Source organism: Antechinus flavipes, chromosome 4 (genome assembly GCF_016432865.1).
Source record: "Antechinus flavipes isolate AdamAnt ecotype Samford, QLD, Australia chromosome 4, AdamAnt_v2, whole genome shotgun sequence".
Classification (NCBI taxonomy): Eukaryota; Metazoa; Chordata; class Mammalia; order Dasyuromorphia; family Dasyuridae; genus Antechinus; species Antechinus flavipes.
The window spans coordinates 193704597-193723666 of record NC_067401.1 but is presented as its reverse complement, the minus strand read 5'-3'; the positions used below and the strand labels follow the sequence as shown (position 1 = coordinate 193723666).

General features: G+C 37.3%; 1 protein-coding gene across 2 annotated transcripts in view; it reads right to left on the bottom strand.

Annotated features, from left to right (window-relative positions):
- BLTP3A (bridge-like lipid transfer protein family member 3A) overlaps nucleotides 1-7905 on the bottom strand; it is a 72871-nt gene extending 64966 nt beyond the window's left edge. The window contains exon 1 of one of the 2 annotated variants that reach the window (XM_051996430.1): nucleotides 7552-7905. In XM_051996430.1, coding sequence (XP_051852390.1) covers nucleotides 7552-7595 — 44 coding nt within the window. In that variant the 5' untranslated portion in view covers nucleotides 7596-7905. The remainder of the gene's footprint in view (nucleotides 1-7551) is intronic. The other variant, XM_051996431.1, reaches the window with a different exon arrangement.
- Between the last annotated feature and the right edge of the window lie 11165 nt (nucleotides 7906-19070).

Sequence of the window (19070 nt, the reverse complement as noted above, 5' to 3'; positions counted from 1 at the left end):
GCTTCCAAGGAATCCATTCTAAGTTCTCCCTTCTAGATGCTTTCTGCCCCTTCATTCTCTTTTCATTGTGCATTACTCTTAGAACAATGCCAATAAGGTGTCAAGAGAAGACACAGTAGCATCTTTCTCTCACCACTAGCTATAGTTAATCTTTTTTCTGCATTTATCTGGAAAACTTCCAGTGTTCCCAGCTATAACAAATGCTCTGAATACTAGTTGCATTCAGAGATTTCAACTCTATCCCTCCTAAGACAAATAGACTTTTCTTTCAAGCACCAAATCCCCCAGACCTCATCCATTATAGTTTTCATCTCCTTTCACTCCTAATAGCATTCATCCATAGGACCTCCTCCAACTTTAAAGGCTTCCTTCCTTTTCCTCCTTACTACTCTTTACCTTTTTTAACCTTTCCCTCTTCCTCATCCACTTCTTCTAGAGACTCCTTTCTGAAACACAGAAGTCACTTTCACCTCATCACTAACCCTTGATTTGACCCTACCATATCATACATTCCTCTCTATTCCCCAACTCTCCTTCCCTTCCCATCCCTTTCATATACCCTCACATGTAGTCCCACAAAAGAAACCTTTACTTGTAGGCAAGATTTCACCAGATTCTATCTATAACGACCCCTGTCCACCTCTTTACTATCAGCTCTATAGATTCTACCTTTATCCATCTCTTTGAGCATATTTACTAGTCTTTGTACAGTTACTCTATTACTGCTATCTTTGCTTATTGAATTTGTCATGCTTCTCTATTTTTTGAGGTGTTTGAGAAGTATTCAGTTGTTTTTCTTTCTAAAAATCTTTCAAACTCTTCTTTATTATTGAATGTCCACTTTTCATTCTATAATGTTAAACAAAGATCTGTAAAATTAGGTGATGCTGGGTAGCATCCTGAGCTCCACAGCTCTTTGCCATACATTATTCTATTGACTTCTTTTCCTAGTGGGTAACGTAGAGTTATTCAAAGGTCTTTTCCTTTATACTGGAGGGTCTCTCTCCAATTGACTTGCAAAATTTATGATTTCTGATTTGAATTAAGTTTAATCACTATGTGTCTTATAGTTTGTAGATGACTGGCTTTTTGTTGTTTTTCTAGAAGTGATCTGTAAATTCTTTCAGTTAGAATTTCATTTTCTATGTTCAGAAGTTCTAGACAATTCTGTTATCTCTTTCATTATAATGTTAAAGAGGGTTTTTTTTGGTCCTTTCATAATCTTCTGAGAGATCTATGAACCTTAGGTTGTCTCCATGCTATCTGTCTTTAAGTATAGTATGTTTTGCTGGGAAAGTCAGCATACTTTCTTTTATATTATTATTTTTTGCTTTTCTTCTCCTAAGCATTCCCAACTTATTGTTCTCTCTTTTGTTTTGTTGTTGTTGTTATTGTTGTTGAGGCTTCCCATCATAGATTCAGATTTTTCTATTCTGTTCCTTATTGTTTCAGGACATAAAAAAATTCTGCTGTCAAAATTCTCACTTCTCTTTTACTCAGGAACAGTGTGTTGTAATTTGTGTTTCCATGTTCTCTTCAAATTCCAAAGGATCCTCTGTTTCATTTAATATTGGATCATTTTCCTTTATTTTGCAGTATTTATCCCTAACTACCTGAACTCACTTATTAGATTTGTAGGCTATATTTCCTTCTGTTTTTCCTATTTGCTTACCTGTTTACATTCAAAGTCTTTGAGACTTCTTCTTTCTGAAATCTGGTTTTCTCCCTTCCCTTTTCCCCCTTTTTATTCACTTCCTGAATCCTTTCCCTCTGATTATGGTTTTCTTGGGTGCTGGATCTCAAAGTGTCTCACCAGTCTTTCTGCAACCAGTCAGAACTGGCCCTAGCAAGATGCTGTGTTCTTTCTCTCAACGAGTGCTACATAGACCCTCGCCCTCCCCACCTTACAATCATGAGATTTGTCTTGATGACTTGTCCCACTCCCACTGTTCCTCAGTTCTCTGGATCAGCATTGACAGTTCAGAGCCTCTTATCCTGGGCACTGGCAGTTCAACACTTTGCAGCACTGGTGGTTCTGGGTTGCTGTCTCTGGGCAAGATTTTGTTTGGAAAAGAATGGGACCAGGAAAGCCTGGAACCAAGCTGGCTGTTGAGATGCAAGCATGCCTATCGGCAAACTCCTTGAACAATTTTGTCTCATACTCCTGCCATGGTCTAGATAATAGGACCATATGATCCTCAGGAACATGATTTACCATAAGTTATCTGAAAGAATAGTAGCACTTCTGGAATGGTTCGCAGAGAGAAGCTTTCTTAGCTATCACAACTGCCTATCTATTGAGAAGATGAAAACTCCTTTTTAATTCCCAACATACCTAAGCCAACTATGTTCAAAGAATCTTGTTTCTTGAGAATTCAAGTCGATTTATACTACTAATTATTTGTCCCCAAAACATTTTCTTCATAAAAAGAAAAATAATTCATTTCTACTGTAATGAAAAGTACTCATGGTTAGTAACAGAGTCATGGGTCCTCATCCTAGTATAAATTTGTCAATTAATTTCCATGGGTCTTAGGTTCCTTATCTGGACTGAATGACTTTTAAGTTCTAAAATTATTTGATTCCAATGATTAATAGTAAAGAATTATAAGGGCAGGATGTTGCATACATTATCAGATATACTCATTATGTCCCTTTTTTTTTCCTCAGCTGTTTTTCTGGGAAAAGAGGGTTTAAAATGTAGAGAAGACAGGTCTATCTAGAAATGATTGTCATTTTAAAAACAAAAAGAATAAAAATAAAATAAAATTTTGTGATTGTAATTTTGTATAAGCTAAACTTTTCAGTATTCTCTTTCTTTTATTCTCAAACTTAAGGCAGCCAGAAACCTGATGCTCAAGAGTACACAAAAATTAGTATTTAATGAGGTTAACTACTTCAGCCTATTGGATATACTCTTCTTTTCTTATGCAACAGGCTCTACTCTGTTTTTCTCCATGGCTTCAAAAGCATCACACAACTTATTCCCTAAAAGTTTCTGTTCCATATCGTTGTCTCTTAACTGATGCTCCTTTGTTTCTTACCAATCTCTTTAAAAAGTTCTGCCCACATTATTAATTAGAGAAATGCAAATTAAGACAACTCTGAGATACCACTACACACCTGTCAGATTGGCTAGAATGACAGGGAATGTTGGAGGGGATGTGGGAAAACAGGGACATTGTTGGTGGAATTGTGAACACATCCAGCCATTCTGGGGAGCAATTTGGAACTATGCTCAAAAAGTTATCAAACTGTGCATACCCTTTGATCCAGCAGTGTTTCTACTGGGCTTATACCTCAAAGAGATACTAAAGAAAGGAAAGGGACCTGTATGTGCCAAAATGTTTGTGGCAGCCCTGTTTGTAGTGGCTAGAAGCCGGAAAATGAAAGGATGTCCATCAATTGGAGAATGGTTGAGTAAATTGTGGTATATGAATGTTATGGAATATTATTGTTCTGTAAGGCATGACCAGCAGGATGAATACAGAGAGGCTTGGAGAGACTTACATGAACTGATGCTAAGTGAAACGAGCAGAACCAGGAGATCATTATATACCTCAACAACGATACTGTTTGAGGATGTATTCTGATGGAAGTGGATCTCTTCGATAAAGAGAGCTTTAATTGATCAAAGATGGACAGAAGCAGCTACACCCAGAGAAAGAACACTGGGAAATGAATATAAACTGCTTGCATTTTTGTTTTTCTTCCCGGGTTATTTATACCTTCTGAATTCAATTCTCCCTGTGCAACAAGAAAACTTTGGTTCTGCACACATATATTGTATCTAGGATATACTGTAACCTATTCAACATGTAAAGGACTGCTTGCCATCTAGGGGAGGGGGTGGAGGAAGGGAGGGGAAAAATCGGAACAGAAGTGAATGCAAGGGATAATGCTGTAAAAAATTACCCTGGCATGGGTTCTATCAATAAAAAGTTATTTAAAAAAAAAAAAAGTTCTGCCCATTAAATCTTTCAGCCTCTTCTCTTACTACAATTGTTGTCCTTAACAATTTTGTTCACTTGCCACAGCTTCAACTATCACATTTATAAAGGCAACTCCCAAATCTCTTAGCTTCAGTTCTGATTTCTCTTTTGGGTCCAGAACACACATCTCCAACTTAAATAACAGTAATGATAATATATACATATAAATGTAAATATTTATATACTATTTCAAGATTTATAAAACTTTTTACATATGTTAACTCTTGCAGTCCTCTCCACTATAAAGATTAAAAAAAAATAACAATCAACTGTTTATGTAGCTTTTGTAAGTCTTAATGGACCTACAAAATACTTTACAGATGTCAAGTTTTATTCTCACAATAATTCTGTGAGGTAAGTGTCATTATTATCCTCATTTTACAGAAGTAGAAAATAAGATAGAGGATTAAATACTTGCCCAGTAAGTATGAGACAGGATTTGAATTCATGTCTTCCTAACTTTAGGTCTAGCACTTTCCAATTGGATATCCCAACTGCACAAATTCAACATGTTCAAAACTAAGATTATTTTTTCTCCTAAACAAGTTTTTCCTTATATCTTCCCTACTTCTGATAACAATACCACCTATTAAACTGCCATGTCTAAAACCCTACCATTAAACTTTTTTATGTATGTAGGCATTATCTCCTATAAGTAGCTGTCTGAGGGCTTTTTTTTTTTTTTTTTTTAAACCTCTGAGGCCACCAGATGGCATAGTGGCAGACTTGACATCAGGAAGGCAAGAGTTCAAATCCCACCTGAGACTTTTAGGGTGAGACCCTAGGTCATTTGACCTTCTCACCCAGATTCACTTCAGGTTCTTATCTGAATACCTGGATATTTCCTCAATGTAAAATGGGAACAATAATACCATCTACCTCATAGGTATGAGATAATATATGCATAATACTTTGCAAACCTTAAAGAAGTTTATCAATGCTATTATTGTTGTTGTTATAATTGTTTGTATCCTCCACATCACACTCATTGATTGACTCTTTTCTCTCTTTTCTCTATTTAATTAGCTAAAATATCCCTTCTACTCTATTCCTACTTTTACTACCCTCCTCCCATAACAAACATGAGGATGAGTTAAAGTACTTGCACAATTGCAGTATATAATCTTACCTAAAGAAATCTACTAAATATCCTGGGGGGCTACTCTCATTTTTCTTGACAGCAGGAGTAGGTAAAAGAGCACAGGAACTGTCCACCTGTTAGTTTTTTCTTTCCCTTGTGAGTAGGACATCTTATTTTATGCTCCTAACAAAACATAACATTTTTTCGTATAACATTCTTCACTTCTTCATAATTCCCTATTGGTAATCTACTGCAAGCCTACTCATATACTCCATATGTTTCTCCATTATACTTTGGGGGAATTCATTTTCAGTTTTTCAGCAGCTATAATGTTCCATGACTCACAGTCTTTTAATACTGGAAAGATAATAGTATTAAGGAGCTCATCTTTCAATTATTTCAAGGAGAAGCTTAGGGGGACTAGGTGAATGATACAAGTTTCCAAAAACACTTTGACTTCCTGAAACTATAAAATACTACATGACAGCAGGGATCTGTGTATTAAATAAACTTTGTATTTCCCACAATGCCTAGAATTCTTTATATAAGAAATGCTTAATGATTGTTGCAGAATTTAAACAAATTGTACAAATTAATATTAGGTAAAACAGGAAGGGATTGGGGAAACAAGACCTATGATAACACTGATATATTAAGAAACATTAATACACATCAGAAATTGTTCTGCAATATAAAGTCTCAGAGAGTTCAGCCCAAAATCATAAAATCAGTTTGTGCCAGAGGCAGAAGTTGAACTCAGATCTTCCTGATTCTGAGGCCTGCTTCCAGACCAGAAATACCACACAAGCCATTAATCTGAATATGGTGATCTAAATAAAGGTCTTTCCAGCTCTAGCTCAAGCTTTTAAAAATCTCCCTATTTGGTCTGTTAGAAAAAGTTAGAACCAGACTTCATTACTAATACAATTCTAAAAAGGCAAGCAGAGCAGTATATCAACCAGGGAAGAGAATCTCTGGACAACAGTAAAATCTCATGCCACTTTCATCAAACCAATTTACCATAAACCATAAAATGTGGGAAAATAAGGTCTTCCTCAGTGCTAGACCTGAGTGATTAGTATTGGTTACAATGCTTAACTTTTCTTCTTCTGATAAGATTCACCGTTCTAGAACCAAACTAAAGCAGTCACCAAATCTTCCCATATTACAAATATAAACAGACACCCAAAGTTAAAAAGATTATTAAATCAATGTCAGATCAAATCGGATATGAATGAGAGAAATGACATTAAAGTCTCTCTGCCATAAGCTCTGGCAACCTTCAAATGTAACAGCTGGGACAGACTCTCAGTTGCCTATCAAAATACTGTTTTGCTTGCCACTTCTCCTCAGCCACAAGACATTATTGCTTAACAAATGGCTACAAAACTGTATCAAGTTTTATTTTTACAAGGGTCTTGGCAAAGTTCCAATGCCAAGGGGAAGACCATCGACCTTTCTCAGCCAACCCACAAGATCTACCTCAAATTAATCTAACAAATGAGTAAAAGGGGCAGGGAGTACTGGGAGATGCCACGTAGACAGGATCATATAGAACTATTAAAGCTTAAAACTGCACTAAGACATTTGGAACACTATTTCACAGGTGATACACCAGGGTTATGGATCTAGAGATTATTGACAGCCTCTCCCCATAAATATTAGATGCCTGGAAAGACTTAGGGAATCAGCAAATAATGGAACAAGAAGGTTTGGGGCTACAGGAGTTCAAATGGTAGAGGTGAGTCTGGTGACATACAGACTGCGAGGGGAGCAAGAGCCTAGCTGCTGGATAGGAGAGAAAGAATTTGAGAATCTCACATACACCACCATAGGTTCAGAGCTGGAATGGGCTTTACAGAACAACTAGTTCAATCCTTCGTTTTACAGAGAAAGAATTGGAGATCCAGAGCATCGTCCGAGGAAACGAAGTGGCAGGAACTCATAACTGGAATTCGGGCCCTCTGTCTCCGGATCTACTCCACTTTTTCATGGTCCCACCAGCCCGGAAAGGGAGTGCAGAGGAAGGGAAGGGAACACAAAGAGACTGGCCGTGATGAAGCGGGGAGTTCCAGCAGCACGAGGTGGGGGAAGCGGGGGAGCTCGGAGGTCCATATTAAGACTTTCTAAAGAACAGCAGTGGAAGGAGGACTTGGGTTCAAATCACCCCTCTGGTGTTTTCCACCTGTGTGACTCTGGGGCGAGTCGCTCCATCTCTCTGAGCCTCGGTTTCCTCCTCTGTAAAATGCGGGGGTCGGATTGTAGGTACCTAGATCTGCCATGTGTGTACACACACACACACACACACACACACACACACACACAGAGGCGGCCCGGGCGGTGTGTGTGTGTGTGTGTGTGTGTGTGTTTTGGGGAGGGGGGTAAGAATCGAACGCCTACACCGGGGTTCGGGCCAGCTGGGGGGCCCGACCCCTCGGAGCGAAGGGCCACGGGAAAGGGCCGGGCCGGGGCTCTCACCGGGACAGGTGCTTCAGGATCTGCTTCTTGATGATCCCAGCCATGCCGGAGCCGGAGCCGGGGCCGGGGCCGGGGCCGGGCCGGAGGGAAGGACCTGAGTGGCCCCGACCTCAGTCCTAAGGGAAAGGCGGCCTCCGGGCCTCGCCGCTGCCGGGAAGACCGGCCGCCGCCGCTGCTGTCGCCGCCGTCACCGTCACCGTCGTCGCCGACGCCGCCATGACCGCTCTCCCCGGCCGACCACCTCACCCTAGCTTCCTGGGCATCGGCGATTCCTCCACGATCCCACCCACCCGCGCGGCGCTGAGCTGCACGGGAGCGAGCTCGCGCCCGCGGTCCTGCGGAGCCGGTTCGCTCCCAGAGGCGCCTCCCAGCGGGCGGTGGAGGGCGCGTGCCTGCAGCGACAGAAGAGGGGAAGTGTCGGGGAAGTGTCAGAGAAGGAAGGGTTTCCCCTTCCTTCCAGGGAGAACGGGGGCAGTCGGGGGACAGGAGAGAAGGAAACAGACTGATTGTCAGTACAGTCCAGACTCTATTTGTTTTCTGAAAACCAGTCTAACTCGTTTCAGAGAGGCTCATCCCCAGATACAGTTATTCTTCAGCTAGGACAAGCCGTGAAAGGAAGAAAAAAAAAGCAAAACCTCTCACTTTTTAGCAGGCTACTTTCTACTTCCAAAGGGACTGAAAAAGAGGCAGAAGGGGCTAATAATCCCATCGGGTTGTTTAAGATAATTTGTGAATATTGCCTTAAGGTGACATCCATGTCCAATGACCAGCAAGTACACACAACAACAGTTACATTTATACAGGATGTCCCCCAAATCTTAGTGCAGTTCTTCTCCAAGATTTAAGCTATTAAAGCTTCAAACTGCACTAGACTTTGTGGACACTCTGTATGGAACTTAAAGTTTCGCATATAGCCATCCGCGTGGCTTTCAGGGAGTTCAGCAGCTGAATAAGGGAATAAATAACTGAGTGACACAAGGAGAGCCTATCAATTTAGATCTTAGATTTCAAGTTATGTTCTCGTAGCTAATTTATTACAGCTGACCCTACAGTAGAATTATTAACTGTAAGAAGGGTCCCTTCAGAGGCCCTGATGCTCCAGGAGCTGCTTCTGCTCATTACCATTTCACATCAGGAGAACAAACATGTTACTGTATGAGAGCATCATTATCTGTGCTTTGATTCTGGAGTTCTTGCATTAAGGAGACTCATTGTGAACCAAAAGGATGTACCAAACTGGGAGATTTAGTCTTCTTGAAGGGGGAGAACAAGGCAAAACTAGTTTTGTTGGTTTCTATTTGTTCTTCCTTTCCCCGCCATGTACTATTCACGCATGGATTGGACTATCTAATAAAAGATTTGAGAGTTGGTCCTTCTAAGGAAGGAGGAAGGAAAGTTTAGGATTATTGGCGTTTGTTCTCCACGTGACAATTGATGTTATATCTTTTTTTGTTTTTTGTTTTTTTCTCTCTTCCCTCTCCTGCCATAGTACTGCCTGTTCCAGGAACACTGACCAGTAAAAGCCCTATAAGCTTTCCATTCCAGAGGATGGAAGGTCCTCTTGAAAATTTTTAGGATTTTGCCATCAATGGCAAAAACAAAGATACCCCTGGAAACTGATTGGATTTAGCTTCTCAGAAGGGAGAATCTCAGACTTTTCATATAAGGAATTTGCATCAGCTGAGGACACTAATACACACTACAAGTGCACCAATCCCTGTTATACCTAGATAAAGAAATTTCAGAGTTTTTAATCATGAAGTGGAACACTTGTGGAGCTATGAAGATGAAGGTGTATCCTTGTGTGTAGTTTAGATGGAGAAGGGAAATGAGTTGAATGGTTGAAAGATTTAAGAACTTGAGAGGTTAAGGTGTTTGAGAGAATATCAACATGAATAATGAAGTCCCTTAGTGTAAGAACTGGAGTTAGGATAAAAATAGGGGCACTAAAGAAGACTATGAGCTTGGTGCTGAAGTCCTTGAAAGAAGAAAGTACAACCTCAGGGAGGGAAGTAATACATAATAGTTACCAAGATCTGGATTGGGTTACACATTTGGACAAAATGAGCCTTAAAGGAGAAGAAGCTGATGAGTGATGGCAGCAGCAGCAGAGTATAAAAATGAAAATGTCTTTTTTTAAGGATTGAAAATTTGTGTTTTTCAAATACTATGAAAAATGAGCATTTCCACATACAAAATAGACAAGAAAAAATGTACACAAACCTGTTACAAATTTCTCTTTTTATAACATGTCATTCTTTTTACCTATATGACAAGGTTGCCCTGCTTGTTGGTTTTTTCCCTGCTCTTCCTTCTATTCTCTTGTATGAATTTTAAAGAAACAACAACCCTCTTTTTTTTTTTTTAAAGTAATCCTATCAATAGTCCTCTTCTCTCTCTCTCTCTTTTTTTTTTAAAATAACATTTTATTGATAGAACCCATGCCAGGATAATTTTTTACAGCATTATCTCTTGCACTCACTTCTGTTCCGATTTTTCCCCTCCCTCCCTCCACACCCTCCCCCAGATGGCAAGCAGTCCTTTTACATGTTGAATAGGTTACAGTATATCCTAGATACAATATGTGTGTGCAGAACTGAACAGTTTTCTTGTTGCACAGGGAGAATTGGATTCAGAAGGTATAAATAACCCGGGAAGAAAAACAAAAATGCAAGCAGTTTATATTCATTTCCCAGTGTTCTTTCTTTGGGTGTAGCTGCTTCTGTCCATCCTTGATCAATTGAAACTGAATTAGCTCTCTTTATAGAAGAGATCCACTTCCATCAGAATATCCTCAAACAGTATCGTTGTTGAGGTATATAATGATCTCCTGGTTCTGTTCATTTCACTTAGCATCAGTTCATGTAAGTCTCGTCAGTCCTCTCTGTATTCATCCTGCTGGTCATTCCTTACAGAACAATAATATTCCATAACTTTCATATACCACAGTTTACGCAACCATTCTCCAATTGATGGGCATCCATTCATTTTCCAGCTTCTAACCACTACAAACAGTAGCCCTCTTCTCTTTTACCACCACTCCTTGTTGAAGAAAAGAACAAAATCCTTGTAACAAATTATAGAGTTAAGCAAAATAAAGTCCCACATTGGTTCAAAAATGTATGTCTCAGTTTGTACCCTGAATCCATCACTTGTCAAGAGGTAGATAACATGTTTTATTTCAGTTCTCTGGAAATATGATTGGTCATTGCCTCGATCACAATTCTTAACTCTTCCAAAATTGCTTATTCTTAAAATGTTATTTTATAAACTATTCGGATTCTGCTCACTTCATTCTGCATCAGTTCATACAAGTCTTAAGTTTCTCTGAAACTATCTCTTTGGTAATTTCTTATATGACTCCAGAAATGAACAGGAAAAAAGAAGAAAAGCAATTTTGTGGTATTTGTAATAGTTAACCTTTTTGCTGAAATAAAAACTTGTCCCTATAACATCAGTATTCTTCCAGGGATACTAGATGGCTGCAAATTTTGAAATGTCATAATTGATCTCAAGTCAACCAAAGAATAATCTGAGCTGATAATAAGCTGCTATTATCAAGTATATGAAAAAAGTGGTATAAAAGATACCATTCAAAGAGTTCTAGGATCAGAAAAAAAGAAGTGGATCACTCATTCACCAATCAACCAGTGCACTTTATTAAGGTTCTAATTACATGTGAGACTCACTGTGTTAAGTAATAGATTCAAAGACAAAAAATGAGTTCCTACCCTCAAAGAATTTTATTGGCAACCATGTAACAAGAGATTGAAGAGAAGGCCCTCATACATTAGTGAACTTCTCCACTGGAGATTTTTTCTTAATTTTTTTTTTAATTTTTCTGTATTTGGCCAACATCAATATCAGTTGTTCTCTTCAACCTCCAAAATTCTGTCCTCCCTAGCCCTCAACACATATATTCAAGCATATATACATTCAAGCATATTCAAGCTAAAGAAATACACACATTGATCATGTTTAAAAATGTCTAGTTTCCCATCTTGTATCTGTTACCTGTCAGGAGGTAAGTAGATTTTCTCAGATTGTGATCGATGATTTCCATTAATCAGTGTCAAAGCTATTTTTAATATTTGCAATGTTATAGTTACTTTTTAAATCATTCTCATTTCCATCTGTTTCAGTTCATGCAAATTTCAGGTTTCTTTGCCTCTGTCCTTTTTCTTTCTCATTTCTTATGGTATGATAATACACTATATTCATATATGACAATTTATTCAGCCATTCCCCAATTAATGCTCTTTATAGAAATAAACATGAAGCTATAAATATTTTTGCACATATAGAGTCTTTTCCTTGTATTTTATCTCATTGTTGTTTAAGCCTAGAAGTAGTAACTAACCATAGGTCAAAAAGTATGTATAGTTTAGTGATTTTTGTTATTGTTCTAGATTGTTTTCCAAAATAGCTAGACCAGTTCATGGGTTTACCAATAGTATATTAATACTTGTCCTAACTCTGTGGGAGTGTTAGAACAAGATTCAGGCAGAGTTGCACAAACTGAGAATCTCTCACTGGAGAAAATTTCCACATCAATATGACAAGAAGACAATTAGTCCATTGACAAGCATTTAATAACTATGTATTACTTGCTAGGCATTTATATCTCCATGGGAATATAAATATAAAAAGAATAAGATGTCCAATGGGCTCAAATTCCAATTGAAGTCTTGAAGTTAATTGAATGCAGATTATAAGCTCAATCCATAACTCAAGAGTTTAGGGAAAAAGGAGATAAATCAAGGGCAAGGTTTAGAGTAGGACAGCTGGGTGACAAAATGGATAGATGTGTATGTTTCTCTGTTTCTGTGTCTCTATCTCTGGGCCTCCCTCTCCCCTCCTATTTATTTTCAGAGCTTAACACAGTTCATGGCATAAGTACTTAATACTTGCTGATTCTTCTTGAAATGCTTCCAAGGACTAATCAGCAGATGTCAGGAGGACATTTGTAAGCAAAGGTGCAGAAGTAGGAAAGTCGCTGTTTTGTTCCTCACTTAGTATTGATAATCAGAGGGTCCTTGAACAAAGTTTTTTTCTGTGATATTATGATGCTGATGTCAGGTCTTGGCAACAGATTGGCTATGGGGAATGAAAGATAGTGAAGAGCCCACTTATGTTATCGGGTTTCACATTAATCTAATCACATTCTTGTTTTCTTTATTGCTTTTCACTGTTTTATATAGGAATACTACTCAGTCTTCTGTCATCCTCCGCCACAATATTTTATCAATGATTTTGAACACTAATCCAATTTTGCCTTTGGTTGCCTGTCATTCTTCCTAATTTACAATAAGTACTGGCTATCCGAGATAGCTTTCAGGCTCTGTTGGCCTCCTATTTATGTTATCTGCTTCAAACTGATTAAACTTTAGTGAGAAATGATAGTAACTAAGGTCACTGGTCTTTTCCCTTTTCCAGTTTTTGGCATCAACAGCTTGTGTGATGTTATGGATTAGTGCTGTTGTAATTGCATAGACTTTAAATTCATTACTTCTTAAATGTCAATTTATTAGATTCAGCCCATCATTTTAGCTCACTGAGATTTTTAAAAGATAGCTTAATTTTATAATCTATGATAATTATTCCTGCTAGTTGCATATTTTTCATATGCTTTATGAGAATGATACTTATGACTTCAAATCAATGATTAAAAAAAAGAGTAGGAGAGACAGGAATAGTATGCTAGAAACTCCTCCAGTTTGAATTGATTCATTAATCATTATTCAATTGCTGAAAAATTCTGATAAAGAATTAATTCAAGTAGTTTGGGGGTTTTTGTGTGTGTGTAAGTTACATGACAGGGGAGGTAGCAGAACACACTACCCTGATTCCAAAATCTGGGGAGAAGTTTTGATTCTGTTGGCTTTCTTAAAAAGGGAAATGGAGCTCAAACTTTCCCTGATGCACTGCTTAGGAAGGAAGGAACACAAGTGAATTTTATTAGCACTGCTTCCATCTTTAAAATTCCCTATATTATGCATCTTTTTTTGTTGCTTCTTTTGTTCTTTTCCCTCTCTGTTCTTTCTTTCTCTTGTGCTTTTAATCTATCAATGAGCTCCATGAATACGATTTTTCCCTTCTTGGTGACTTTTGACTGTAAAGCAATATAGCACATGTTTATATTGTGCTTTCTTCACAAGTACCCTGTGAGAAGTAGCTAAGTGCATTGTTATGCCCATTTTACAGATGAGGAAATTGAGTCTTGACTTGTTTAGAATTATATAGCTTTTGAAGTATCAGAGACACATCTTTTGGCTGTAAGCCCAGAACTATATCCACTATCCCAGGATGACTCTTGGGAACAATTAGAAAATGATGTGTTAGTATAAAGTGTCCCAAAAGTTTTAGTGCAGTTCTAATCTATTAAAGCTCAGAACTGCAGTAACTTGTTATAGGACCAGGGAATATAGAATTTTATAAAGTTATCAATCAAATGTGTTCCGTGAAGGTAGGTTGTTGGAAATGTACTTCAGAATCCTGTCAGAATCCTTACCTTCTAAGAAATGACCAGCAGGATAATTTCAGAAAGGCCTGGAGAGATTTACATGAACTGATGCTAAGTGAAATGAGTACAACCAGGAGATCATTATACACTTCAACAACAATAGTGTATGGACACGGCTCTCTTCAACAATGAAATGATTCAAACCAGTTCCAATTGTTCAGTAATGAAGAGAATCAGCTACACCCAGAGGGAGAACTATGGGAAATGAGTGTGGACCACAACATAGCATTTCCACTCTTTCTGTTGTTGTTTGCTTGCATTTTTGTTTTCCTTCTCAGGTTTTTTTTACTTTCTTTCTACATTCGATTTTTCTTGTGCAGCAAGATAATGTATGGATATGTATGCATATATTGGATTTAACATATATCTTAACATGTATTGGAATACTTGCCATCTAGGGGAGGGGGTGGGGGAAAGGAAGGAAAGAGTTGGAACAGAAGGTTTTGCAAGGGTCAATGTTGAAAAATTATCCATGCATATGTTTTGTAAATAAAAAGCTATAATAATAATAATAAAAGAATCCTTACCTTCTTTCAAGGTTCAACTAAAGTACAATTTTTAAATCCCCTCTCTCCTTAGATCTACTCTGCATTCCTTACCATTTGCTATCTTGTCCTCAAATTTCTTTGTATCATATTTTTCTGCATATTGGTTGAAACCTACAACTTAGACTGTCAGCTCCCCAAGCTCAGGGACCACATCATTTTTGATCTTTATTCTCCTAGCACTAATCACAATGCCAATACTCTACCTATAGTAAAATTTTACACTGAAAGGATTTAAATTTAAAAATACCTCAAAAGACCAAGCTATGTCAATTGACAAAGTGCATTTTTCTATCCATATGGCAAAGAAAATAGACATGATAGGATGAAAAAATTTGTATGATTTGTTTTGTCTTGTTATTTTGAGAGGCAATTGGGATTAAATGACTTGCTCAGAATCACACAGGTAGTGTTATTTATCTGAGGTCAGATTTGAATTCAGATTCTTCTGACTCTAAGGCTGGTACGCTATCCACTGCATTATTCAGCTGTTCTCTACTTTGTGATATTTATGAAAATTCAATTCAACAAAAATTAACACTAGAAGGACCATATGTGTCAGTTAATACAAAAAGCAAACCTCCAGCCTTCTTTCCTTTTGCTCACTAAATATAGTATATCTAAGATCGAACATTTAAAACTGGAAGAGACTTTAGAAGTCAGATAGTACAACTCTCTGATTTTACAGATAAAGAAACCAAGACCTAGAAATATGAGGTGAATTGTTCACAGTCAATTTAAACCCATGTTCTTTCCCTCCAAATATACTCTTCCTGTTATAAGATTTATCCATGAAAAGGAGATATATCTCTGTATGATACTGCTTAGAAACACAATTAACTAGGTCAAACATTTAATTACCACAAGACTTTTTCCATACAAGATTGCTAAATCAGGTCAACATTGCATGCCTGGTGTCTTATTTCTCAGGCAGCTCAAAAGTAAGTGATGCTAAGTGATTATAAAGGCACTAGCAAATGCATTGGTAGCCTCATGGTTATTATGCTCTTTCTGTCAGTGGCTAAAGCTATTTATTCATAAAGAAGAAAGTAAACAACTTCCTCCAAATTCTGGCTGTTTCACATATTCATTGAAGTACATAAGAATGATAATCATCGTCCTTTTTTCATACACTATAGTACATTGTCTTGTTCTTGGGTCAAAACTATACTTACAAATATAATTCAGTGGTAATAAATTAGTCCTGTGCTTCATAATGAAAGTTCTATGCTTCATAATAAAAATATAAAATTATATTTCTTTAAGTTACAACTCTAATTTGTGACTATTAGTACATGCTTATAGAAACAACTAAGCTCAAGTAGGGAAAGTAATTAAGCACCTGCTATGTGCCAGGACCTATGCTAAGTGCTTTACAAATATTGCCTTATTTGATCTTCACAACAACCTTGGGAATTAGATGATGCTATTATTCCTATTTTATAGTTGAAGCAACTGAAGACAAAGGTTAATTGACTTACTCAGGGTCATATAGCTAGTGTCTAACGTTGAAGTTGAACTTTTTTTTGTAATTTTTTTGTTACTTTCTATTATTGCTATTTTATACAGGTATGATATATGCAGTTGAAGCAGTGGTTCTCAAACTTTTGTTTTCAGTATCTTTATCCTATTAAAAATTATTGAGGATCTCTCCAAAGCATTTTTGTTTATCTGGGTTATATTTGTAGACATTTACCATATTGGAAATAAAAACTATTTTTGAATTTGTAGAGATTCTCTAAAAGGGTTCCAGAGATCCCCAGGATTCTCTAGACCATACTTTGAGAACCACTGGAATAGAGATTATATGTCAGTACATACATATTGAATGAAACTACAAACAGACAATGAGCTAAGCTCAGAATGTAACAGGAGAATGGATTAGATTGCCTTTAGAAAATCATTAAGTGCTTAATGACTTCCAGTTTCTACTTGAAACAAATGTCTGTTAAAAACATATATCATTGTTCTTCCAGCGATGTTGTAGAGCTATGTTATATAATAACAGTCTCCAAAGAACTGAAGTTGAAGATCATCCAAAGGACAATGGAGAGGCATATGGTGACTGGAAGCATGTTGTCATGCATTCACAAGTAATTATGGAAAAAGTGATATAAAGGGTGACTTTAGAGAAATGTATAATCAGAAAAAAATTAATATGACTGATCATATCTCAAAAGGTTTAATGGTAAAATGCACTAAGTTCTGAGTGTAGAGAACTTGGCTCTTAAAAGCCAAGGATTTAACTTGCTTTGGATACTTACTATTTCTGTAACTATGAACAATTTATTTACATTTCTTGTGCCCCAATTTTATTAATCATAAAAGGAAAGGGTTAGGTTTTATGGACTCTGAACAACCTTCAGATTCTAGATCTATAGTCTTTTTAGTGGAGGTAGCATGCTATGGATATGGAATGTTGCATGTTTGATGCATGTGAGATACACTGGCTAGATGGTAATCACCTAATTATTATTGTCAAAAGGGAGGGTTCAATTGGGATGGTGCTATATTGGAAATGACTTACAGTATAAAAAGATAAAACCTAAAAAACAATTAAGATCAAAATTAGCAACAGATAACTCATAGCTTCACAGGTATATATTAATGTGTCAAAAGCTCTCCATGAAGGATAGTGGAATGGATTTATTGGAGGACATGAAAAGAGTAACACAGCATGGGCAGGCATGAATGGATTGTGATTTATATCCCTGATGAGATTCCAGATCTACTTAGCTATCGCTTCTGAAATGCAACATCTGGATGGGGAAAAGTAATTCAGAAAATGTCTTCAATTGTTATTTCATTTATTACCAAAACATGGGCAAAATTCTAATCATACTTCTACTGGTTACAAACAGCCAGTCAATACAGCACTGTTCTGTGACGTAATCATGACAATGTAATAGTGTATTTTGGTTATCTGTGTGAAATCTTGTTCTATAAGTAATTGGCAAGCTCCATGAAAATAGGGACCAGATAAATATTTAAGCATCTTCTACTGAAGATGCTAAGGAACTAAGGAAACAATAATTAAAAGGAAAACAGTCTCTACCCTCAGGAAGCTTATGTGTCACTACAGCCATACATTTACTCAGAGAAGTGCAAGATAATTTGAGGGGGAGAGAGACTATAAAAGGATTCTCCCATTAGATAGCACCTAGCTGACAGTTGTATTTTAAGTACAGCAATAGATTCTAAAAGATGGTGGTAAGGAAGGAGTGAATTCCAAACAAGAAGGACAGCTTGTGAAAAGGCATGGAGGGAGCTGGCATGCCAAATTTGGGGAATAAGTAGGTCAGTCTGATTGGAATGTAGAATATATGAAAAGAAGTAATGTGGAATAAATTTGGAAATGTAGGCTGGAGCTAGATGGCGATATGCTTTAAATGGCAAGTTCATGCTAGCACTGCATTATACAACCACTCCTGGCATACTGTCCAATGAAGGAACTTCTGAGACAAGCCATTGTTGTTTTGTGGGAAATGTAGCTGCCCCACTCACAGGCCTCTGGGGACGTTCAGACCTTTTGAAATTCACAAAGTTGATGCCAGTCCTGGGTATATGAACCAAAGGGTACTTGTTCATCTAAGATCAGGGAAGAACAAACAAAAAAGTTGGCATAGCCACAACTAAATGGCTGCATAAGGGCCAAGAGAGAAAGAGGATGGTTATTTTTTCTCCTACCTGAGTTCAGGGACCTAGCTGAAACCAGTCTACATGATTCACAGTCTGAAGGTAGAAAGTCCTTCAGATGAAAGTCATCTACTGTAGTCTTCTCACTAACCAGAAAATTAGGGGAGTCTTGAATCAAATAACATGCAGTTATTAAGCTTACCATATGCTAGGCACTGCTGCTAAGTGCTGGGGATACCAAGAAAGAGGAAAAACTGTCCCTGAGTAATACTCCACAAATATATAAATCAGTACCTTTGAGACAAATACAGGGTCAAAGGAAAGCATCCATTTACAGGGCAAACCTCATTGATGAGTACACAGCTAGAAACAAAGTTCCCAAAGCTCCTACATAGTTAAATGGAAGAAGTTAGAGCATGAGTTCTTAGCCTTTTTTGTGTCATGTATCCTCTGGTAGTGAAGCCTAGGAACCCCTTCTCAGAATAGTATCTTTTTTAAAATAGCATTTTATTTTTTCAAATACATTTAAAGGTAGTTTTTAACATTCATTTTTGTAAAATTCCTTTACCTTCTCCCTTTCCAAGACAGCAATCTGATTGATGTAGGTTACATATGTGCAATTCAGAATATCTTTAAATACATAAACTTGCAAAAGAAACCAACAGTATTGAAATATAGCTATCAAAATCCTTTTTAAATATTCACAAATCCCAAATTAAGAACCCTTAAGCTAGAGAATGTCTGTTCATGCTCTGTAAAACCCACATTACTGATAATTACAAAAGAATCATAGAATCTTAAGAGTTGGTAGACAT